This window comes from Poeciliopsis prolifica, unplaced genomic scaffold (genome assembly GCF_027474105.1).
Source record: "Poeciliopsis prolifica strain line A6 unplaced genomic scaffold, Auburn_PproV2 SCAFFOLD002, whole genome shotgun sequence".
Lineage (NCBI taxonomy): Eukaryota > Metazoa > Chordata > Actinopteri > Cyprinodontiformes > Poeciliidae > Poeciliopsis > Poeciliopsis prolifica.
The window spans coordinates 24,638,369-24,662,730 of NW_026562377.1; the positions used below are offsets into that span (position 1 = coordinate 24,638,369).

The 24,362-nt window shown below is 40.2% G+C and overlaps 2 protein-coding genes across 4 annotated transcripts in view; both read right to left on the reverse strand.

The window, feature by feature from the left end:
• Positions 1 to 11,581, reverse strand: part of sned1 (sushi, nidogen and EGF-like domains 1) — a 33,484-nt gene extending 21,903 nt beyond the window's left edge. For both annotated transcript variants that reach the window (XM_055060717.1, XM_055060708.1), the window contains exons 1-2: positions 10,566 to 11,581; positions 156 to 443 (exon numbers count right to left, since the gene is read on the reverse strand). In XM_055060717.1, coding sequence (XP_054916692.1) covers positions 156 to 443; positions 10,566 to 10,772 — 495 coding nt within the window. In that variant the 5' untranslated portion in view covers positions 10,773 to 11,581. The remainder of the gene's footprint in view (positions 1 to 155; positions 444 to 10,565) is intronic.
• Positions 11,582 to 11,620: 39 nt separating this feature from the next.
• crocc2 (ciliary rootlet coiled-coil, rootletin family member 2) overlaps positions 11,621 to 24,362 on the reverse strand; it is a 43,379-nt gene continuing 30,637 nt past the window's right edge. Inside the window, exons 21-34 of one of the 2 annotated variants that reach the window (XM_055060571.1) lie at positions 24,173 to 24,313; positions 20,786 to 21,024; positions 20,522 to 20,681; positions 20,275 to 20,442; positions 18,472 to 18,856; positions 17,883 to 18,004; positions 17,676 to 17,796; positions 17,440 to 17,603; positions 16,375 to 16,815; positions 15,950 to 16,099; positions 15,675 to 15,866; positions 15,003 to 15,134; positions 12,384 to 12,563; positions 11,621 to 12,296 (exon numbers count right to left, since the gene is read on the reverse strand). In XM_055060571.1, coding sequence (XP_054916546.1) covers positions 12,384 to 12,563; positions 15,003 to 15,134; positions 15,675 to 15,866; positions 15,950 to 16,099; positions 16,375 to 16,815; positions 17,440 to 17,603; positions 17,676 to 17,796; positions 17,883 to 18,004; positions 18,472 to 18,856; positions 20,275 to 20,442; positions 20,522 to 20,681; positions 20,786 to 21,024; positions 24,173 to 24,313 — 2,595 coding nt within the window. In that variant the 3' untranslated portion in view covers positions 11,621 to 12,296. Of the gene's footprint in view, positions 12,297 to 12,383; positions 12,564 to 15,002; positions 15,135 to 15,674; positions 15,867 to 15,949; positions 16,100 to 16,374; positions 16,816 to 17,439; positions 17,604 to 17,675; positions 17,797 to 17,882; positions 18,005 to 18,471; positions 18,857 to 20,274; positions 20,443 to 20,521; positions 20,682 to 20,785; positions 21,025 to 24,172; positions 24,314 to 24,362 lie in introns of those variants that run through there. The other variant, XM_055060580.1, reaches the window with a different exon arrangement.

Here is a 24,362-nt window from a genome sequence, read left to right on the forward strand (position 1 = left end):
ATGTTACTAACCCCCTCCTGGCTCTGACTGGTTGTCTCTACCCAGGACCAGTGTATTTCTACTGTATTATATGTTGAGATCAGATTTTGAAAACACTCAAAGTTACACTACTACTTAACTTGATGTTGACAGAACAGATTTGGGTAAATTTGTACCGGCGTTTGGGAGTTTCCTCCAAAGAAAGTGACTTGGTGCCAAGTAGAAATGAGCACCCATGTTGCGTTGAAGTCGGGGAACTCTGCGAAGTACGTCCTGACGTCACCTGAAGCCCTCCTCAAGACGGAAGCGTCCTGGCTCTGCCTGTAGAAGACGCTCCCTGCCAGGCGGTTGTCCACATCGGCCCAGAACGGCGCCACCACCCTTCTGTCGCCAGCAATTGGAAAAGCCACCGGTGTAAACTGAGAGACCTCCCTCAGGAAAGACACAAGACCGTTGTTGTTAACCTGAGGAGAGGAACCAACAAAGCCACATGAATAAAACACCCCACATGTCAGCCTGAAGTTGCTCTGACTTCTTTATAGGATTAGGTGGAGTTAGGCGAAAAGTGCTGAATGGGGAAACATAAACTTGGCCGCACTGCGCCGACGTCACTGGGTAAACTCTGGAAATGAGCAGTGAAAGCTGCTTTCGTGGAAGTGGGCGCTTCCTACTTAGCAAACAGACGCTTCCTTTAATTCAAATGATGACAGCAATTCAGAGAACCTGCTTTCTGCTGCTCACACCTCCAAAGTCAGCACACCTGGAAGAGCATTTGTGGTCTTTGACTCTGCAGACTTCCACCAGCAGTAAAGTAAGCAAAAACCTTCAGACAAGCAAAAGGTAATGCAGCGACGTGAGTCCAGGAAAATGGTGTTTCCACATGCTGCATGTGAAGGTTTGCTGTTTGATTTGCTCATAACTGGTATAACTGGGAAGTTATTTTAAAGATGTAAACGTGGACTTTACAATAGCAGCTAAAACATCCATATATATATATATATATATATAACTGGTAGATTTCGATGTCAAATAATTTACTTTCAACATGTTTTTTTATATTTCTATGAAAGAGGCATTTCTGAAAAGAGAATAAGTCAACATAAAATTAGTATAAATAAGAAAGATACCTTTTTTAAATTAAAAATCGCAAATGATTTATAGACCCTGAGCAGTATTCTGCATGGTTCAGTCTTAAATTTATTTTTAAGACTGACTGGCCTCCTTTCCATCACCCTCATCCTTTGCCCTCTTCACTGATCCTCTGTCAGATTCAAATCAGGAGTTTAGACTGGGCCACTCCAAAAACTTGTAAAAAAGAAAAAAAAAAACAAAACAAAACAAAAAAACAACCAGTGAGAAGAAACATGTTGGTAAAAAACTCCCCAAAAGATTACCTTAAGACTTAATCTGGCAGTGGTGCGAATAATTTTGTGCTTATCTCTATTAGCACCTGAACTATGAGTAAGCACTTATGTCGTGCTTATGACTAAATGTTATTTTTTTTTAGCATTTAGTCATCCTACAGAAAATAAAAGGTTCACATGACATTCATTTACTCACTTAATTTTCTTTATCTGGCTAAATTCCACAATACACATTTAGTCCCCACTGAGTCTCCAATAAAAGCAGACAAATCTGAGCGTTTCTGACTAGTTGTGATTAATACTGTTTTAACATGCAATTAGGGAAAAATATCTAAAATTGCGCCGAGCATCATTAGGAATTGTAAATGCAAGTTAAGATGAAACAGAATCTGCAAAATGAAGTCTGAGAAACATATAAGGAGCGAGTTGTTTACATAGCTCTGTAGAAGGCGTGGGCCAGGCAGCAGCTAGACCAGAGGTGGGCAGAGTACGCAAAAAATTGTACTCAAGCAAGAGTAGTTCAACATATTTTCACACACATAGAAAGTAGTATTTCAAGAAATTTTTCAAGAGTGAAAAAGTATTTGGTGAAATGGTTCCTCTAGTACAGTGTAACTGATCACAACTTCTGAATATTTAAAAATGATGTCATCAGACAGACAAAATTCTAGTCATGCAAATTCTAGGATCTTAAAGACTGAAATAAAAAAACTTGTTTACAGAGCTCGCATAGAAGCAAGACGTGTCGCTACAACATGAGCGTCAAGTTAGAGTCTGTGTCTGGTGCATTTTGGGTAAATCAAGTTTCTTGATCATTCCGTGAAATGGTAGGAATGATACTTCATAATAATATCACTCAAATAAAAGGTGCAGTGAAGTGAAATTACTCCTAAGAGTTTTTTTTGTTTTTGTTTATTCAAAACACTACTCAAGTAAATGTAACTTGTTACAACCAACAGCTAGTTTCAACATATGTCAAGATTTCAAAAAGTTACATTTTAAACTGATTTCATTTTTTTTTTTTTTTTTTGCATTTTTATCATAGCATGAGAATCTAGTTTGCAAACGCCCAGTTTGGGACCTTCTCTGGTGCTATGTGATATAAGAAGTGATTTAAGTTATAGCACATGAATGAACATCGTGATTCTTCAATTTCAACATGGTGACAGATTCTGAATCATTGCTCTGATAAAGTTAGAACCAGATACAGCACGACAGGCTAACTGTCCTATCAAACCACCAGTGGGGAAAGGTTCATCCTGCAGACAGAGGGGATGAATCCCAATGAAAGGCTTTCATTCATGCATTGTGCCGGAGTATTATTAGCATGGGAAGAGTCTGTCCGCGCTGGCTGGCACCTTTCCTCTCTGTTCTAAAACCCCAGGGTGAACTCTCTTCGCTTTCACGCTGAGTGGCATGTGACAGTGACAAAGCAACGTCAGATGGCTGAACCCGGCTCCGCGGATGCATGAAAACCATAATTTGAAGAACTTTGCTGTAAAAACAGCAAAGGAAGTTTTGTTTGGCACAGCGCAGCAGTTCAGTTAATTGCCCAACCACAGTCTTCCCCTCTGAATCAGCGTGATGTGGTGAGAATGTGGCCGGTGCAGAGAGAAAGAAAGATACAGAGAGAAGGAGAGAGAGAGGGGATGGACTCCTGAGGCAGAATTCAGGGGTCGGCTGGAGCGCCATCTGATACCAGGAAAAAATAAATTGCTTAATTAATAATAATAATAATAATAATAATAATAATAATAATAATACAAGAGCAGGGCAATAGCAAATGAGAGCCCTGTGCTGACAGCAGCCTGAAAGTGACCCATCCTTAAACGAGAATTAGTGTAGAAAATGCCAAAAAATAAATAACATTTTATATTGTAACATAAGGATATGTTATTTTTATATCTAATCCAGTGTAGTAGCATCTGGAACTGCTTAGACAAGTGCATTTCCACCTTATAGAGAGCCTCTAAAGGTGGCTTTCACATGGAAATAACATTTGAGGAAAAAAACATATTTTTCTCTCATTCTAACTGATCTGTGACATTCAGGGAGGGAAGGTTCTGTATCACACTGATGTGAGAACGTAAGGGGGTTCAGAGCTGCCTTGAGTTGTGCTGTAGCATGACTTAGTTTGGAAACACCGACAGGAGAGAAGTGCAACGAGTAGGAGCTGGGTGATATGGACTTAAAGGGAAGATATTATGTATTTTCCAGTCACATAATGCCATTTATTAACACTAGCAAGTAATTGCATTAACTTCAGTTGTTTTAAAAATGATCCACATATTGAATACGACTTAAAAGAACTTTGCCTTTGTAATCTAGTGGCTTAAAATTTGGTGTCTGTCTCTTTAAGATACTCCAGTTCTTTCTAAAACTCTGGACGCTATCACAACTTGATGAGTCCTTGAAGAATCTGAATTATTGAATACAACAACATTTAATTTACCTTTGGGATCAATAAAGTATCTTCGAATTGGAATCTGAACATTCCTTCTCTATTAGCCCTTTATTACCAGCATTGCACTGAGAAGTAGCTTATATAATGAGCTCAGTAGATGTGGAGGTCCGCCAGGTGTTTGCTAATTACCGCTGGCTAGTCTGAAGGAGCTGAGTGAAGCAATAGCAGAGGACAAAAGCTTTGTGAGGCTGGTGGGTCAGAGGAGGAGCTTTTTCCTCAAAGGTGGCGCTAGGTCCTCCCAGGCGTTTTGATTAAAGGATTTCTCAAACAAGCATGGAGGGGATGTTTTTGATGAGGGGATAATGTTACAACAATATTTTATTTTACATAACACTGCCCCTTTAAAGTGTTATCACAATATTTTGTGGGACTATTATGATAACAATAAACGTGACAATGAAAATTATTCATTACTTCGTTTTTTATGTGACTATATCTGACTGCATGACGCTGCAGTCATAGCTCCACAAACACAAATGCTACCCTAGAAAAACATAGCCATTTGTGATCCACTTCTTTAGGACAGCAGCCACATAAAGAAATGTGATTTGTGATGCTGACCTGCTCACAATAGCTGCATTTTATCATATTTTTGAATTTATTGACACTCTCATTGAACAAAGGATAGAGAAAATAGTAAAAATAACAATCCCAATTATACGAACAACATTATTTGATTATTTTGAATCTATTGTGACAACGATAAATCAAAATTCACATAATGGAAGAAATGTATGACAATAAACCATTAACGAGACGATAAATACCCATTCATAGCAATGAGTCAATCATAGAAGATGTATCCCTCACTTTAAGTGGTACCACTTCATACTGCAACAAACTTTTTTAAAATATTTTTTCGGGGGGGATTTCTTCGCCGGATATATTCAGGATTTTGCTTGGGTGGTTTTCTTTAGAGCCAAGCAGTTTTATAGGCTAAAATAAACTTTCTTCTGGCTTAAGCCTCGCCAAAGCAAAGCTCTAAATGAAAAAAGAGGGCCATAGATCAGCTTGGAAAAACATTAGTTTTTCTTGTCAAAATGTGAGGTTCCACAGCTACAACCTTGTCCAGGTAGCCGACAGGACCAGAGAAGGTGAATGCACTTGCACCTTCTCGGCCCTGGCTCAGAAAGAGTTGTTGACTTACAACAGAAAACACATTTCTTTAATATATATCCAGTATATAGGTAATTAGATAATTAAATAGCATGTTTAATTCAACTGTGATGTATTTTAAATGATGAAAACCTTTGGAGTCACTTACATTTTCCTTCTGCCTTTGTGATCAGTCTGCTCTTATAAAATTCAGTCTTTCAAAATAAAAAGACAAGAGGAACGGCAGTTTACAACGACTTGTGTGCCAAACAATTTAGTTCTAATAAATTCTAAAAAAGTATATATTTATATGAATGAATTCAATCATTTTAAAGCTTCCCAAAAATAGTCAATTTCAGCTTATGATTAAAAAGTTTTCTGTCTACAGAAACTATGAAACTTTTGTCGAACCACAGAGTTGCAACATTCTCTCCACCTGGATGAGAATCAAGGAACAAGGAGCAGTTTCAGTTTGTTTACTTGTCAGCAATCCCTCATGCTGAGCATTCATTTATAAAGAAATTCAACCCTGTCAACATTTCTCTGTTACGCCTTAAATCTTACACATACCTAAACAAAAACATCTAGTTCGCCTGCAGACAGATTTCTCTTAACTGGATCTTTTTTCTGTCAACTAGTTGCATCAATACTAAAACATCTCACCATTTTCAGTCCATAAACACGTCATCAACCATGATGTGATGTGTTTTGTCAAGTTGAATGTATAACAGTAGAGGTAAATGATGAATGTCAACGCATAAATTTACAAAATCTTGTTATTCCTGTATTTTGTGTTGGGTTTTACAACTTCTGCCTCAAAAAACAAAACAAAACAAAAAAAAAACATTTTTGTTTTTTAGTCCTAAATCTGAACTACTGGACTCAGGAGCCTGAGTTGTGCATCTCTATGAAAAAGTATCTCTGATGTGGATACAGACTTGACATATGGAGCAGTAAATAAAACAGCAGAGCGTCTTGTTGCTCTGCAGGCTCCCTATAGTCAGGCAGAAAGAGAAAACAATTGCAGCACTGCTTGCTTTAACAACCTTCACCTGCTGCTTTATATTATTTGGAACTACTCATTTACAATAGCCCACTGCTACAACCTGTGTTTTCCATTTGGGATAAGCTTCAGAAAGTTATATGATTGAGAGCTGCTGCTCAGATGCCTGAAACGTCATCCCTTGTTTTTCATTGCAGCTGTTATCCATTAAGAGCACATTGCTCTTTATAGGCCACAATCACTAATTCTTACATTTGTAGTTGCGCTGTAGATCATTGGATAGTTAACCTTTTTTTGGTGTTTTTGGTTTTGTGTTGGTCCCATTAAATAAGGAATAATGGCATTTTTTTGCTGATCATGTGGGATGAAGTTTAGCACTTTGAACACTCCGCCACTCCCACCTGTCAGCTGCTATGTTCAAACTTCAAGGTCCCACTTGCTTTTGTAATTGTGCTTGAGTTAAACGGTAGAAAATGCTTTTCTTTTTTTTCTTTTTCTTCTTCTTAAACTTCTATGTTAAAGTGTCTTTTTTTGGTTGGGTTTGAGTAGATCTGCAACAATTTCTGGAATTATTTGATTAAAAAAAATACATCTCTTGGCTAAATTCCTATTGTATTTTATATGGCTTCATACTGTTCAACCGCCTAATGTTTTTCTCAGCCGAGTAACGTGTTTCCTGTTTCACAGAGTACAGTTATTGTGGTTGCGCAACGTTCTTCTGTTTACATTAGCTGTGATGGCGTAAGATGGGAGGAAAAGACCCTAAACATTATACATTTAGATTTGTATTTAAAAAAAGATAGAAGCAAACATCTTCTACAGTAAATCAAGTTAGTTTAGTGTAACAGTGAAACGTCAACAATACCTTCACTGATAAATCTATTTCTGAGTAATGAAACAGCAGACCCCTGCAGACATAATTAAACTATTATTGGAATCACAACTTAGAAAAGCAATGATGCACTGCACAGATCAGCTCTCAGTGGGGAAAATAAGTTTGATTTCAACAACAGCTATTTCAAAGAGCCATCTGCTTAAAGAGGCAGTACTATGTATTTTCCAGGCATATGATGCCATTTTATAACATTATCAAGTAACTTTCTACTTGAAGTTAATATCAGTTATTATTAAATATGCTGAATATATAAAATATGACTTAAAACAAATCTAACTTAGTGATATACAACCTTGAAATTGGGCCTTCATCTCTTTCTGAAAATCTGCTTTCAGGAAGCCATCAGAACATGACTCCTCTATTAACCCTTTAACAACATTTTTACCAGCGTTGCACTGAGAAATAGCTACTATAATGAGTTCAGGAGATGCACAGTTCCACCAAGTGTTTGCTCATTGCTGCTAGTCTGAAGGAACTGAGTGGGGCAGTCACATGGGAGGGCGTCCCTGTTAGGCAGAAGCTAAACAGCTTAGAAACTGCACCTCCAAGGAGGAGGTGCGTCTTGAAGGCATTACGACAGGGGTATCAAACTCCAGTCCTCAAGGCCCGGTGTCCTGCAAGTTTGAGATGTGGCTCTGCTGATTATCCTAAATAGAATAATTAAGTCATTAGAACTGATCTACACAAGGAGGAGGTAAATGGCTTAATGAAATTAATAAAATTGTTTTGTACCTGTGGCACATCTAAAAACTGCAGGACAGCGCCCCTTGAGGACTGGAGTTTAACACTCCAGTGGAGTGTCCATTACGAGGTCCACCCAGATGCTTGGCACATCTGAATGGTTGCCATGGGACACCAGGTTGATCCTGTGACACCAGTACATTGGGCTGGACCAGAGGTGCATCACTTAATGGTAATCTGGTTAGCAAGGCTTAATACCCTCCCTCGGTCTTTCGGAATGGGGTCCATTGGACCCTCAGGCTGACGGGATCACATTGACACCATGTGCACTTTTGCAAGGTTGTTTTTTCTGTGGTTTTGGAAAACTGACAGTCTGACTGAGTGTCACACTAAGGAGGAAGATGTGTGAGGAGTTTTTCTCTTAAACAGATTAGAACAAAACAACAGGTACCTTTTTCCAGCTATATGAATCTTGTTATTTTTTTCCATTCTCTCAAAATGGTGGAAAAGTTTGACTGATCTAATGACAATAAATGCAGAGGCTCTTGTTCTGAGACACCAACCAGCTAATTAAGAGAAACACCTCTGGCCCATCTCAGTGCACTGCTGTCATGTAAGCAAAAGATTAATTTGATCAAGTTGATCTACCGCTCATTGCTTTGGCCTTTGTCACAAAACGGTCACCACTCAAAAATTTTTCATTAATTTTTGTATTTGTAGGTAAATTTTCTGAAGGTGAATTTCTTCAGGAAAATTCAAAGTAAAAAAACAAACATAATTTGTAATTTTACAGAACTAAACTTTCTCTTATATTAGACCAAGACTTACTTTATTGTCATTGCACAGATATATATATATATAAATACGTACAAGTGTTACTGAACACTGAATACTGAACTGTTAAGACATTCAGTAAATATATTGCACTTGGTGTTTTCAAACAAAGTGAATATTTAAATGTATGTATGCATATATTATTATTATTTAATCATGCTAATAATGCTGCACACACTAATTTCTCCCATAAGATTCTGAAGAGTTCAACATGTCAACTCTGTAATGATTTGCATTAAAATTTTATTAAAAACTTTGCTCTCCCAAACATGTGCCAACTCATTGCTTCTGCTCCAAAAATCAATAATTAATGAGCAGCTGAAAGCTTGTTGAGAATTGAGTCACCTGCAAAAGAAATTGATTAGGTTATGTATATAGATACTCTCCAAACAAGAAGTAGATTTGATCAGACAAGAATATTCTCACATCTGCTCATGAACGGCTGTCGTTTCTCTGATTCTGGATGTCCTCCTTCGTGTTCCATGTTCTCAAATTCAAAGGGAATGGTTAATCTGAGCATGATAATCGTTCAGAACCTCCTAATGGGGTTACGCACACACATCTGTGCTCTGTTAAAGTGATCGGTCGTTTCTCAGATACAAACAGTCGGACAGTTCCAGAGGGGAAAGACCCCTGCCATGTTATCTGAGGTGTGGGAGGAGAAGGAGGGGAGGATATGGAGGAGTAGTAGAAGAAGAGATCCCAGCAACACGAGAAAACTCCCAGATACAAAACCATAACAGTGGGACAAGCCTGGTTACTATGTGGCATAAATAGGAGTGGAAGTTGGGAAAGACCCTGGGTTCAATAAAAGAAGTTTAAAGTGACATTTAGAGATCACGGTAACTAAAGGTTGAATTCCTTCTGGGTCTGGAAATAGCACATATTAGGGATCATATAGTTCTAAAAAGGATCAGCTGCAAAAGGTTTCAAGGGCTCAAAAGCTTCAGTAATGCTAATGAAGTAAGACAGCACCCACACAGCGTCTAAAATCGGTCTGCTTCCACGGCTTCTTTGTGGCAGCGGCCCAGAGGCTTGGAGCGAGCTCCTGGGAGAAATCTACAAATTTATCCCTGAGAGCTGAGTGAAATACTATCTGCTTCCCGACGGCAGATATCGCCCCGCGGCCTGCACGCCTTGCAGCAGATGTTTAATGGATTCAGGTGAGCCGCTGAAAGGAGTGAGCGTCATTTCAGGTTGATTCATTCATTCATGGCGTTTTCAGCAACTTCAGAATTACAAACGACTGAAAATGCTGAGCAATATAACATCATATGCAACAGGGCAAGTTTGCCCTGGTTTTCATGACTGTCGTGATGCTAATTTGATCTGAGATCAACAAGTCAAGCAGCCTGCAGCTTGTCTTATCTTGTCTAATTTGACAGGTGGAGATTAGTGTTATTGCAGAAGGCTGTGAGAGACATGGTGTTTTGGAAGACGACCTTTTGACCTTGCTAATTGTTGTCATGGTTCCTCATTCTTTTTAATGCCAGAGATCTCAACGGGAGGGGTGCTAAGGGGGGTTTGGGGGGGGGACAGGCACAGCTCCAGGCGAGGAGGGGCAGATTTGGAGAGAAAGTGTGGATGCATAACCACAACAGGTGGTGTTGATTTAAGAGAGTTCTGCCTTTTCCTTTTCCATTTGCTGGAGCTGAACCCAATATATGACAGAGGCAGATCAAAGGATGCTTCGCTTGCGCTGCGCGAAAAGCCTTGTCAAACCTTTCAGCTTCCTCCCAAGAGCACTGTTTTTGCTCTTTCTGGCGTGCGCATTTCCTCCCCTTCTTCCCAGCTTCTTGTGTAGAAGAATTACTCACAGATGCTGAACACAAACTGTCATTTCCCTCAGAAGGCTCTTTCGCAGATTTACTTTTAGCGGCGGGTTACCACTGTTCTGCTAATAGTTTGGTCTCCCACGTGTGCTCGGGAGCAAGCAGAGTGCAGGAATGGAGCAGATGTAAGGAGAAAGGGAGAGCCCTGCATTTTTTTCTTTTTAACAAATGAGATTATTACACAGAGGACTCAGTGAAAACTCAGAACGAACTTTGCAGTGAAGGATTTGGCCGCGCACCGGATCTCACCAGACCCCCACCCTGCACAAGTCACACCTTGTCAGCTTCAATTGTTACCTGCTTTTCCCCCCTTCTCCCCCTCCCCCCCGCCCCCTAACACACACACACACACACGTGATGATATACCAAGACACATCCAACTCAGACAGAAAACACACAGTTCTTTTCAACTACTCACGTAAAGTCCCGAGTGTCTGTCACCAAAGAACGGGAAGGCGACAGAGATTTCCCGGAGCCCGGAGCCTCCGTCGTCCTGGGCGGTGGTCTGGGCGTCCCCCTGGTCAGGACCGAAGGGGTAGAAGTCCTCCAGGGACACGGCGGTTTCCACCCCGGGCAGCAGGGTGCAGAAGCAGGGCAGGAGGGCTTGCAGCACCAGCAGCAGCATGGCCTTGGCCGCCCAGGGATGGAGCTGACAGCAGTCACCGTGGAAGGGAGGGAGGAGCTCACGCACCTCAGGCAACAAGTGCAGAGTGGAGCAGAACAGGACAAGACCGGACGCTTTTTCCTCCTCTGAGCCGCAGCAAAGCCGGAGTCCTCCCCGACCGCTGCCCCCTCCTCGGATCTGCCTCTGCCTCCCCTCTCACTCGTCCTTTCAGCAGCAAGCTGGGCTTCTTGTGTGAGACAGGGGAATACAGCAGGTTCCTTGCATTCTGCTTGCTGCCGGCCGCCGCGTGAGCTTACAGTCCGTCTCACTGAAATGAAACAGGGAAAGAAATGAAAGAAGAGGAGTGTGGGGGGGGGGGGAGCAGCGTGATTCAGCTGAGATGTTTTTCTTTTTTTGATTTTTTTTTTTTCCTTTTTTAAAAACAATCCAGTGATTTGATCCCTGATGGTCAGCTTAGAAATATCCTCAATAAAAGCTCTATTCTGCTTGCCAAAAGAGTTCTTTCAGCTTTTGGCCCCACCTCCCCCACAGGGGATTCACTACCTTGCATAATTAACTCTGTCTGGCCAATAGTCAGAGAGAGGTCGGTAACTGGATAACCACTGGGTGGATCTATGTTAATCAAAGGGCTGCTTTAAAGAAACTCTGACAGATTTTTCCCCCCGCACAGTTAACCTCTCTCTACGTGCAGTTACTAACATGTTGTCTCTGAGATGAAAAAAACAAAACAGAAAAAAACTCACACAGTATACAAAAAAGAAATCAAGAGAAAATTAAGCTTGATTTGAAGTCTGAATATTTGGAAAAACAGGATCTTTCAGTCTTAACAACACTTTCCATTGCATATCTGTAAATGTATGGATATTTTTATTTGAAATAAATGAGCAGAGATGCTCAATGTGGCTGAGAAAGTTTACAATCTTTGACTGAAAATGATGGTGACTTTTTAACAATGCAGCACATTTTGTAATATGACATGATGCAAAACTTTCAAACAATTCCACTTGATATTTGCATTCTCTAATAATTCAACTCAGTTATTCTCATTTAGATCAATTAAACAATGAATTTGATCAGAAAACGGCCACATGACCATGATAACGAATGAGTATGCAGATCAATCAAAGCCCAAATTAACGAACAATTTTCATCACAGGAAAGTTGGACAGATAAAGTTCTCTGAGCCACAAAGCAATCCCACAAAACAATGTGGCACATCCAGTTCACTTCAGAACAATACGCTTATTGTTTGTTGTTGTTGAGCTTTCTCGCAGATTAGCGTAATCCCATGCGCATGTCTGTCTGCGGGACGGCTGTGAACGCCTCAGCAGCGTGTTATGTGCGCTTCCAAGTATGGCTGTGGCTTGACACATGCAGATGTTGGAAAGCTTCCAGGAGGACAGCGGAGGAAGAACACAGAGGCGCCACATACTTCACTGCCTACACACAGGGCTGTAGCATCTGAATGAAATATTCCTGACACCTTCTCATCTCTCAGTCGAGCTGCTCTTTGAGAGCCAGCACCTGGGGGGACCAGGAAGGAGGAAGAATGTAGATTATAAAAAAGACGATAAAAGTAGATGAATATTTTTACAGCTGCAGGTCTAATACCTATTCCTCGAGGTGTCTGACCCTCTGGCAGTGAGCCATCTTTCTGGACTCCAAGGACAGCTCCGCCTGGAGCCGACTGTCCCTCAGGCGCTCCGTCTCTAAATCCAGTTCCCTGTGATGATGGGCTGTCACCTCCAGGAGGTGCTGTGCATGAGCGCGCTCCATCTCCGGGATTTGGATCTATCATAAGTTTGTTCAATTTTGAAGGGTTGAAAACAGAGTAGAAAGAAAAATATCAATCAGGGAAAGGGTGAAAACGGTTGTTCACTTTTTCTTTTGTAATCGGGAATCTGATGGGACTTTTAAACTGACAGTTATACATATCATTTGTCTTTATGGACTCCTTCATGAAGACTCCTTCATGTGACAAGTGCTACGTCATGTTTATGACAGTACCATGTCAGTCTTATGCACACCTCTTCAAATAAAGTGTTGCCAAAAAATCTAAAGAATTATATTTTTATTCATCACTCATTTATTTAAGAAATCAAAAACAATTACGTTTTTGCAAAAGTATTTATATTACTTGAACATTTTCACATTTTGTTGCAGTCCTGCAACTGATATTTTTAGTGCCTTATTAGGATTATATGTTGCATAACAAGAGAAGATACAGAAGAAGAAAAAATGTATTTCAATATATATATATATATATATATATATATATATATATATATATATATATATATATATATATATATATATATATATATATATATATATATATATATATATATTCCCTTCTCACCCACCGCGGGTGGTTCTTATCCTCTGAGCTCGGGTCCTCTACCAGAGGCCTGGGAACTTGAGGGTCCTGCAGTATCTTGGCTGTGCCAAGGACTGCACATTTCTGGACTGAGATGTCTGATGTTGTTCCTGGGATCTGTTGTAGCCACTGCTCCAGTTTGGGGGTTACTGCCCTGAGGGCCCCGATGACCACAGGCACCACTGTGGTCCTCACCTTCCAGGCCCTCTCCAGTTCCTCCCTGAGGTATTTCTCCAGTTTCTCGTGCTCCTTTTTCCTGATGTTGCAATTGCTTGGTATTGCTACATCTACCACAACGGCTTTCCTCTGTTGTTTATCCACTACGACAATGTCTGGTTGGTTCGCCATTACCATTTTGTCTGTCTGGATCTGGAAGTCCCACAGGATCTTAGCTCTGGCGTTCTCCACCACCTTTGGGGGTGTGCTGGACTGTCTCAGGAGGCCCCTGAGACAGTCCAGCACATCACAGCAGGGTGCAAGATACTGGCAGGGAAAGCGTACATGGAACGACATAACCAAGTGGCAGGCATAGTGTACAGAAACATCTGTGCAGAATATGGACTGGAAACCCTGAGATCAAAGTGGGAAACACCCCCAAAGGTGGTGAACGCCAGAGCTAAGATCCTGTGGGACTTCCAGATCCAGACAGACAAAAAAATGGTAACGGCGAACCAACCAGACATTGTCGTAGTGGATAAACAACAGAGGAAAGCCGTTGTGGTTGATGTAGCAATATCAAGCGACTGCGACATCAGGAAAAAGGAGCACGAGAAACTGGAAAATACCAGGGCCTCAGGGAAGAACTGGAGAGGGCCTGGAAGGTGAAGACCACAGTGGTGCTGTGGTCATCGGGGCCCTCGGGGCAGTAACCCCCAAACTGGAGCAGTGGCTACAACAGATCCCAGGAACAACATCAGACATCTCAGTCCAGAAATGTGCAGCCAAGATACTGCAGGACCCTCAAGCTCCCAGGCCTCTGGTAGAGGACCCGAGCTCAGAGGATAAGAACCACCCGCGGTGGGCGAGAAGGGAATTTTTTATTTTTTATATTTTACAAATCTAATTCAAATAAGCAAACACATCAGGAGTATTTGTTTGATTTGATGCCAGCATTTGGCAAAATGAAATGTTTATTGCATGTTTCATAAATGTCTCATGATGTTTTTATGATGTAAAGCACCTTGAACTGCCTTGTTGTGCCCAATACCTAAGGGTAGATCTAATCAGTCTAATTCTATGCTTTGTGCTCTCAAAGACGTCATGTTTTATTATTTATTATACACTATATTTAGAATTCCTGATTGCGTTTCTGAACCATTTGAAAGAAGGTTTGTTGCAGTTTTTTTATTTTATTTTTTATGTTTGACCAAACTAATCAACCTACTGTTTTCAGTTTCTTTATGTTTTTATTTTCCATTGGGCTTTACAATCCTAATTGCACTGACTATACAAATCAAAGTTTGACCAAGCTTGTGAAGCTACTGGTGTATTTAAGTGCGCTGCACTGGTGCAGAGTTATAAAATAAATGCAGAATTTAGTACATTTCTGCTTGTGTTTAATAAAGAGACACATTTTAAGTTAATTCAGCGTTATTTTTCTGTACCGGATTGGCTGATGTTAACCTCAGCTATCGGGATCGATATCGGGAGGGAAAAAAGTGGATCGGTAGTTAAAATGGCCAAAAATCCCAATGAAATACATGGAAGTGAGAAAAAGATCAAAAGACATAAATATATTGACAAGTCACTACAACATATGTGACCTAGAATTGATTGAAATTTCCCATTTAATTTTTTTCACCTCATTTAGAACAAGTTTTCCCTCATGGCCCAGGTTGCAAGGATCTTCTTACCTTGAGAGTCTGAACTACTCTCTGCTCTTCAGTCAGCTCTTTCTCCAGGCTTTGCAGTGTCTGCTCCAGCTGGGCTTTCTCCCTGGCAACAGATACCACCTCCTCCTCTTTTCTGAGTCTCTTCATCTCCACCTGACAACAGAGAAAAGGAAATAAATTCACCATGACTCTTCCAACACTCAAGTTCTAGTATTTTTGTAGCATAGATCAGCAAAATGTAGTTTGTTTTGTGGATTTCTTAATACCAAAAAAAAAAAAAAGCTAATATGTAGCAAAAATTATTGAAATACAAAAATAATTTGTTCCTGCAAGACTCAGTGTACCTGCTCATTTATGTGTGTTATGGCTTCAGCATCTGCATGTATTCATCGAGTCCAGAGTGTGGCAGCAAGGTCTCTGAGCAACACTAAACACATACTACTTCAGTTCTGGATTCTTTTGCATAAAGGCTTCCAGCAGTTGCAGAATTGAATTTAAGATACTTTAATTACATTTAAAGCCAATTATGGCTTGGCTTGCTCATATAATTTAGATGTTTCAGGGGTTTTTTTTCTCTTCACCAAAAAAAAACCTTCAAAGGCTTTATGGTGGAACGTGTATTTTTTAATATATAAATATAGCGTTCTTTAAAAAGTACTTTCAAAATTAGGCTTTTAAAATGAGCAGACTCACTTTCTCTAATGTCTTTCTAAGAGCAGACTTGTCTTTACTAAGGTGTGTCAACGCCTTCTCCATCTTTGCTTTCTCGTTCTGAAGCTTTTGCAAAGAGCTCTGCATGCCGGCGAGCTTTTCCTGCAATTCCTTCTTCTCTCTGTCGATGTGCATGGACCTTTGGAGTTGAGCCTCCTCCTGTTGCTTCTGACTCTGGGAGGGAGTTTATCAAATCATACTTCAGAAAAGAGCCTCGACCTTTGTAGCATCACTCACAGGAGTACAGTGTGCCTCACCTCCTTCAGCATTCGGTTACTTTTCTCCAGCTCAGATATTCTAACATATAAATCCTGTTGTGCTGAGTTAAGGCTCTGGGTTTGCTCAGTGAGTGAATAGTTCAGCCTCTTACTCTCTGAAAGTGCTTCCCGGGTTTTATCCAAACTCTCCTACGGATAAACAGATGTTAAAATATACTTTTCAGAATCACACAATTTCATGAAAACATTGCGACTTCCTACAATAGCCATAGGCTTTTATTAGTTCTTTATGTAATAATGAGATTTCTCTTAAGCCAAACAAGAGATTTATCAGCTTCCTAATGTTTTTTATTTATATTGTATGTTTAAGGTGATGGAATTATGACGCAGAGCTCAAAAAAGTCAATTTTACATAATACTGCTCCTTTAATTCATATCATGAGAAACTGTTCCACACACTGTACCTGCAGCAGTCTTCGGTCCTCCTCACTAGCAGTCAGAACCCTTTGCAGCTCGGTTACTTGCTTCTGCAAACCTTCTGTGTTCTTCCCAGTCCGACTTACGGTATTTGAAAGCGTACGAACCTGCTCCCTCAGCACGTTCTCATGCTGCTCAGCTCGAGTCAGCGACACCGCCAACCTCTCCTCGCTGACCCTGAGTGCTGCGCAATGATCTTCACTCTCGCACAGTCTTCGTCTTGCTTCTGTAAGTCTTTCCCGAAGGGCCGCAGCTTCTGCGTCCTGCTCTGCTGTTCTGAGGTGGGCCCTCTGTAGCTCACCTTGAAGGGTGCACTGAGAAAGCTCCAGGAAGCTCGCTCTGCTTTGCGCTGCTTCCAGAGACTTTTTCAGTTTCTGGTTTTCAGCATTTGCACCAGTTTCTAACTCCTGCAAGACCTCCATCTTGTCCTAAAGGAGATATTTCACACGCACTTTTAGCAGATGTTCACATAGGCAGCACACTGTGTGTGTTGCACATCGTCGCATTCCTATGATAAGCGACGATAAGTCTTTTTTTGCCAAAAGATGTTTTATGCCAAATAAATAAATAAATCACTTTTGGCAAAAAATGACTGAGGCCATTATTTTAGGAAGGTGATGACATGCACAGCATGATGATTTGGCTTCCATGACAACAGTTTTGGTGGTCACGTCGGCTGCTGTTTTTTAAAAGTCAGCGTTTGTGAAGAACTTTGTGTTGATGTGTTATTCTCTGTATAATTTGAATGACATGTCATACACATTCAGTGAAATTTTTACGGGGGTACGGCTATGAAAAAAAGTGTCCTTTATTTACTATTTTGTATTAATTAGCTTATTAGGTTTTACATTTATTCCTTCATTGCAGAAAATGGCTCTGTATGCCTTTCTATGACATAAAAATGACTTTCAGGGTTTTTTTGAGGGGCAATGCCCCCCCCCCCGTTTCCTTTTTGGAGACGCCACTGAACAATGCAACATAAACATGAATGTGCATGTTTGAAGTCAACCTTAGTCTCTTGGGAAATTGCCATCCACATGTCTTTAACATACCTGCAATGACCTGCATTTAGTCTGAGAGGCTTGAAGAGAAGTCTTGAGTTGAGCCAACTGACCCTCAAGGTTTCTGCTTTCCTTCTCTTTACAATATGCAACATCCTGCTGCAGGGTGAGGGACGCTTGCACCTTATGCAACTGTCGTGTCATTTCTTGTTTTTCTGTAGCAGTAAGCACATTGCATATGTCTGTCAAGACGCTGATATTTTCTGATTGTTGGTGGGGTTCCTTACCCTCCTCTGATAGCCTGAGGGAGCGCTGTACCTCCAGCAGCTGGCTGAGCAACTTCTCCTGAGAGACTTTCAAGTCAGTCACATGTTGACTCAGACTGACCGTCTGGGCCTGAGCTTCATCCTAAATCAAAAAGATGATTCACAGTTAAGATTTTGTGAAAAAAATGTTAAGAATAAGATTACAATATGGACTTTGATTTATAAGACCTTTTCTCTTTGGGCGTCCTTGATCAACCCCTGCAAAGTTGCTTGCACAGATTTCACATTTAATTCTTCATCTTCAGAATTAAGCAAGGGTAGTCCAGATTCCTCTGGTCCATACTCTCCCTCTGATAATAGAAAGCATGTTTTAGTTTCCATACTGTCAAAATAAATAAAGGCAACTGCAGAGTATCTTCACTCGAAAAACACAAAATCTTACCAAGTATGTTTCTAGCGCAAATATCTTAGTAAACCTGAAGTAAGGCAAAACTAACTCACAATTAACTTTTCAGTAAGATATAAGAGCTTGTTATGAGTCAGTAATTCCTTAATATTGATAACAAAGTACTAGTTCCACTGGCAGATTATTTCACTTATATACGGTGGCCCTGATCTGCCAATAGAACCAGCACTTTTTCATCAGTCTTAAGGACCTGTTTTAAGTCACTTTTACTGACTTAAAAAGTTCTTCTTTCCCAAAAGTTACTTGCAAGTTAGTTTAGCCTTAACTGTCCTAACATATATGCAATAGGTGAATGTTTCGAAAGATTTTGTGTTTTTGTATTGTTGCGGCATGATACAATGCCATCATTACCTGTCACATGGAAGTATCTCCTTGAGGGAGAGGAGGATCTTGTTTGTGATCCATGTTTGTGCAACAGCCTCACATGGTTGACATCAACAGTGCAGTGCAGAGCTGCATTCCACCCTGCCAGCTGGTGCTCCAAGTCCCGGCATATAGCATTGCTCAGAGTTAGCTGCTCCTCCAGGCTTTGGGCCTTGTTTTCAGCCAGACTGAGTTTGACAGAAAGTTCGTTGATTTGCGTCTTGGAGTCCTCCAGCACTTCTTCCAGCAGAGCTGTGGTTTCTCTGTGCCTCTGGCCCCTCTGCTGCTGATTGGCTTCTCTTTCATGCAGCAGCTCTCGGCTTTGCCGCTCAGCTGCTTCCAGTTCCATCACACGACACTGCAGACCTGCAACCTGTGAACAAAGCCACAGTCCTGTCTGTCAGCACTGTGCGGGTGATGTGTTGTGTGGTGACTTAAATATCTTAATGTCGCTTATAATGTCGTTTAAAGACAGGACAGTGTTTTCAAACACATTTGTTGAGTCCTGTAAACTAGCTGGACTTTATTGCTCACATCTTTAAGTACATAAATGTAAAAAAGAAGAAGAAAAAAAAGAAGCTGATTCAGCAAAACTATGAAAGCATACTATAGAAACTTTTATTTACAAAGTCATTTGACCTTTGCTATTTCTATTGGAGTTAGATAAACTAAAAGATTTGCTTAAGTGAAAATCTTTTAGTTTATCAACATACAGTAGTAAATAGCATTAAAACAATGACTTAGCTCATTAGATCTGGTGTGATTCTCAAACGTCTTTGGGTTTTGTTGAAAGAAATCGTGATTGAGAAGATATTATGTTGACATAATTTCAGGAAATGATTTTTAATCAGTACATGATCCTACAGAAAAAAACTGAACTTTTTAAAATGTCTTCATTATATAACCACAACAGGCCACACAGTGGTTAGTGCTGTAGTAGGGGTGAGCATGTATTGTATTGTTTATAATTTATTGTGAAAAATTTCTTATTATGGTAAGGATTTAGATTTATTGTTATCAGAATAATAAATGTCAGTCATTGACAGTAAATAGAAAAAACAAAATTGACAGTCTTATTGGAAATGTTATTTTAGCTGTTTTCTCTGCTTTTTGAGAGTGCAAAAAATATATGTGTAAATTCAAAATTAAGATTTGAATGAAGATACTGTTACTTACTGATATAAATCACACTTTTTAAAGTAACTGGCCTCTTGAAGAAGCCTATTTCAAACTGGAAAGTTTTGCAAGAACAATATTTGTGCTTGCGTCTCTATGAATGCTGTGCCATGCACTTTCAGCCATAGAGTTACATAAAATGTAGGCAAAAAGTTGTTTTTTGTCATAATCTTTGTTGTTTCCACAACACTACCAGAAAATATCACAATAAAATCCTCCATAATTAGTGTGTTTCTATTAGGCAAATTTATTTTTGTTATTCCAATTTGCACAGTTATATAGGCAAAGGAAACAGCTACAGAAAACATAGAGGGAGCTGAACTAAAGGAGAACAAGAATAATAGAATGAACTAAAATGCAAAATGAGAATACAACAATAAGTAAGAAGCTAAACACAAGGAATGAATTAATAAAACATCTGTGTTCCTACAAGGATCACAGATGACTCAATTCAAAAATACTTTATTAATCCCAAAAGGAAATTAAATGTTGTAGCTGATATTAATTCAATATGAGAAAGGGAAAAAAAATCCAAAAGCCATGAATGAAACAATCAGAAAAGAAAACATAAATGAAAAGCAAAACACCAACACCAATAGATCATTTACCACTTGCCTCACTGAGCGCTGCATCCTTGGCAGCCTCGATGTCCAGCACTCTCTGACTGAGAACAAAAGCCTCCCGCTGTGCTTCCTCTGCCCTCTTTTCCTCCTGACATACTTGGCTCTGCAGCTTCACCAGTTCCTGCTTCTGCCATCTGTTCTTGCTTTCAAGGACCTTTATCTGATAGCATAAAGATTCCACAAACTGATTCAAGCAATCCATGTGAGACAGATATTATAAGTCGAAGTAATCCTACCACCTGTCTGCGCAGTTCTTGCAGCTCTCTGCGGGCCTCCAGATGAGACTTCTCCAGCTCCCGCATAGAGCTCCTCAGAGTGGCTGCCTCTTTGTGTGTTGAGCTGCTACTTTCTTCCAAAATGGACTCGTTATGTTGCTTCTCCTCCAAAGCTCGTCTGAGGCTGGTCAACGTGAGATTAAAAGGGGTGTAACATTGAAATTGAGCATTTTCTTGCTACAAAAATAGACTTTGAGGAACATATCCAAACTTGTGAGATGGCTGCACCTGTTATTTTCACTCTCCACTCTTTTGATGAAAGCTCTGAGCTCCTGATTAGAAACCTGGATGGCTTCTCTCTCGCTGGTCTCATCGGCCAGTTCTTGCCTCAGCTCTAGTGCTTCTTTTTGTAACTTGTCTCGCTCCTGCACACAGCCTTGAAGCTCTCTGTGAGCCTCAGTCAGATCTTTTTTGGCCTCAAGAAGACTGTCTTCTGCTTCTTGCAGCCGACAACAAAGATCCTCTAACTTGATGACCAAATAAAAAAAATAAAAAAAACACGGAGTGCAATGTAATTGAGGATTGATCTGATTACTTCAGAAAGCAGTACATTTTGATACAATAGTACACTGCAAAAACAAAATTTTACCAAGTATTTTTGTTCTAGTTTCTACTAGAAATATCTCAGTACATTTGAAATATGACAAAACTAACTTTTCAGCAAAATATCTTTAGAGTTAATAATTCCTTATACTAAACACATTTTTTTAAACTAGAAGAAAGTCTGCGACTTCACTGTGGATTAATTTATGCAAACTCTTCTTTGCACATTTGTTTTAAATCTGTCGTAATGGAGGATTTTCGACCACGGTCATTTTAAGTTCATACTGACAGAATTCATCATCTAATCAGTTACGGCTCGTCTGCTAGCAGCAGTTCCATCCCATCCCACCCCTGAGCTTGAATTTCTTTTGTCTGAAATACCTCCTTAGGCTTAAAAGTGGTGCATCAGGAGCACGCCTTCTAAAATGGTAATTTTTCTGCCTCATCGGTCCACAAAATATTTACCAGAAAGTCTCAGTTTCTGGAAAATGTGAAATGTGCCTTAGTGGGATTTGTTTTGGCCAACAGTGGTTTTGGATTTTCTCATGAAATAAATGCCATTGTTTCCCAGTTCCTCTTCTTATTGTTAAATCATAAACACTGAGCCAAGCGAGGATTGTGGCACATTAGATGCTCCGTTTTTGTTTTTGTTTTTAATTCGCTGAATAAATTATCGATGTGCACTAGTAATAATTTTGGTAGGCCTACTGGGAAAGTTGTGAATGATGGCTCTCACTTTGATTTGCTGGAGTCCCAAAGTCTTGGAAATGTCCAATTTTCCCCGTTGGACAGACAAAATGACTTTGTTTCAGATCTGTTCTTGAATTTATTTAGATTCATGCCTGATGTGATTCTTGTTGAAATCTTTTAGCTTGCTTTCTGTTGTCCATTAGGTTCTGTTTTTTATAACATACGTTTAGAGGTGCTAAAAAACACCTGGCTAATCACTGAATTCATTGGTTACCAAAGAGGGCCAATATTTTTTCATATATGGCCAGGCTGAGTTGATCTTCTGTCCTTTTTGAATCTCCGCCTACAGGAAGACATCACAACATCACTCTTTTATCATCCCATTTTTATAAGTGTTTCGCTTAGTAATAGTTTGTATAATGAGCTCAGCAGTTCCACCAGGGGTTTGCTAATTGCTGCTGGATAGTCTGAAGGAACTGGGTGACGAGTCACAAGCGAGGTCTGCTCTGTGAGGCAGAAGCTCAGCCTGGAGACTGCAACTCAGAGGAGGAGCCGCGTCTCAAAGGCGTTGCTTGGTCCCACCAGAAGTTTTGAACAGCTGAATGGGAGATTAAAGGATTTCTCAAACATGCATGAAAGAAATGAGGCAATGCACCAGGTACGTTTTTGAAGAAAGGAATAACATTATAACATGATGCAAAGCTCAAAAAAGTCTGTTTAAAAACAGCATTTTGTATTCAGTCAGGTGAACTTTGCTTTTAAAATCAGTTTGGTGATCTTAGACATTCATGTGTAAGAAATACATCCTTTATAACATTTAAAATATGCCATTTTAAATTTTGTGTTCAGAATTGTCAGAAACTCTGTGACCTGTATTTTGTTTTATAGCAACGTGTTGTCGTTGGTAGTCGGAGAGGCAGAGGCCTAAACTTATCCAAGCACAGATAAGAGGCTGTTGGGCCTGTAGCCAGGTTCTGTCTCTCCTTATCTTCTCTTTGCAGCTCAGAGTGTAAAAAATCCACACAGAACAGCATGATAAATTGCAGCCTACCAAGAACTGGTGGAGGGAAAGGAGTGGAAGGAGGGGGAAAGGGAGGAAAAGTGTTATGTTTAGAGCCCACACAAGATGGTTCTTTCTCATAAACGCTAATGTGAGAAGAAACAAACTAGGGCCGATCAGGCCAATTATCCTTTATTTTATCTGATTTTGGGGGAGAGCAGGAGATGGGAGGAGTGGAGAATACGAGACACCAGTATGTGGTTGGGAAAGGGGGACTCGGAGTCCCAGTGGAGCCGGCCTCCTGGTGTTGCAAGGGAGAAAATAAACACTCCCCTGCTGGCTTATTTACACAAGGGGTTAAGTCAAACTTTTATTTCATATCATGGTACCAGGGACTGTGTCCTCCCCTTGTTTTTCCTCTCTATGCGGTCTGTCTTCATTGCTCATGCCCTGCCTGTCCTAGTGAGCCAAATTACGGTCTCTAATTGCATTTTTATGTTAATATTAGAGTCAACATGGCAGCAGTTCCCTCTTGTGGATTTGACAAAGTCAATTAAAACTGAGTAGGAGCCTTAGGGGAGGGAACCACAACACTTTTTCTTGTACAGCTCAATTCTGCACCTGATGGTACCTCACTGCTAGTAGGTTTTTGTAACAGCTAAAGTCAACATCTTCGTATATTAAGCACCTTTTCCTACACCAGCTCTAATTAATGCAAACTCTTAGAGACGATAGAGGAGGATCAGGATGTTTCAATGCTAGCCAAGCCAAACAAGTCTCTTTACCTTGCTCTATATAGTTCCTAATTTGTCCGGGGGGGGGGGGGGGGGGGGGGTTTGACAGGGATAGCATTGTTTTTTCAAATGAGGGGTGTTCATGCTTTTTCAGCATGCAAGCTACTTATAAAATCACCAAGGAAAGATCATCTACTTACTACAAAATGCAAAATATATATTTATCTATAAATATATTGAAAGTTCTTTATTGATTTTGTGCCAAATGAAGGTGATACGTTTTTAACTTCTTACTTGGGCCACCTGCCTCACTTATTTTTATACTGTTTCTTAAGAGGTAACTCGCTATCTAGCTAGTTTACCTGTACTTAGCGTCTTTGCGCATGCGCAGTTATTCATTTTTATAATAGCGGTTAGCAAACAGGTAAAAGAAGCATTACCGCCATTACCGGCAAGATGAATCATAGGCTGACATCTTCTTTTTCAATGTCATGCAATCTACCCACACTAGAGTTGCGATCGCCTGGAGGAATTGCGATTGACATATTGAGCACTGCTGTTTTACATACAAGCCTCTCTACAGGAAAATGCCAAATCTTGATACTTCAAAATGATCAAATGAATATTAAAATGACTTCAACAATCTACCTCCTGTTTTGCTAGTTCTTTGTGTTGGTTGAGTTCTCTGATGTTCTCCATGAGACTTTTCCTAGTACTCTGATGAGAGGCCAGGGATTCTACAAACTTATGTTGTAAGTCCTTCAGCTCACACCTAACAACTACTGCATTCTACAACATAAAAAGACACAAATTAATGAAGCTACATTCATTTCACAAC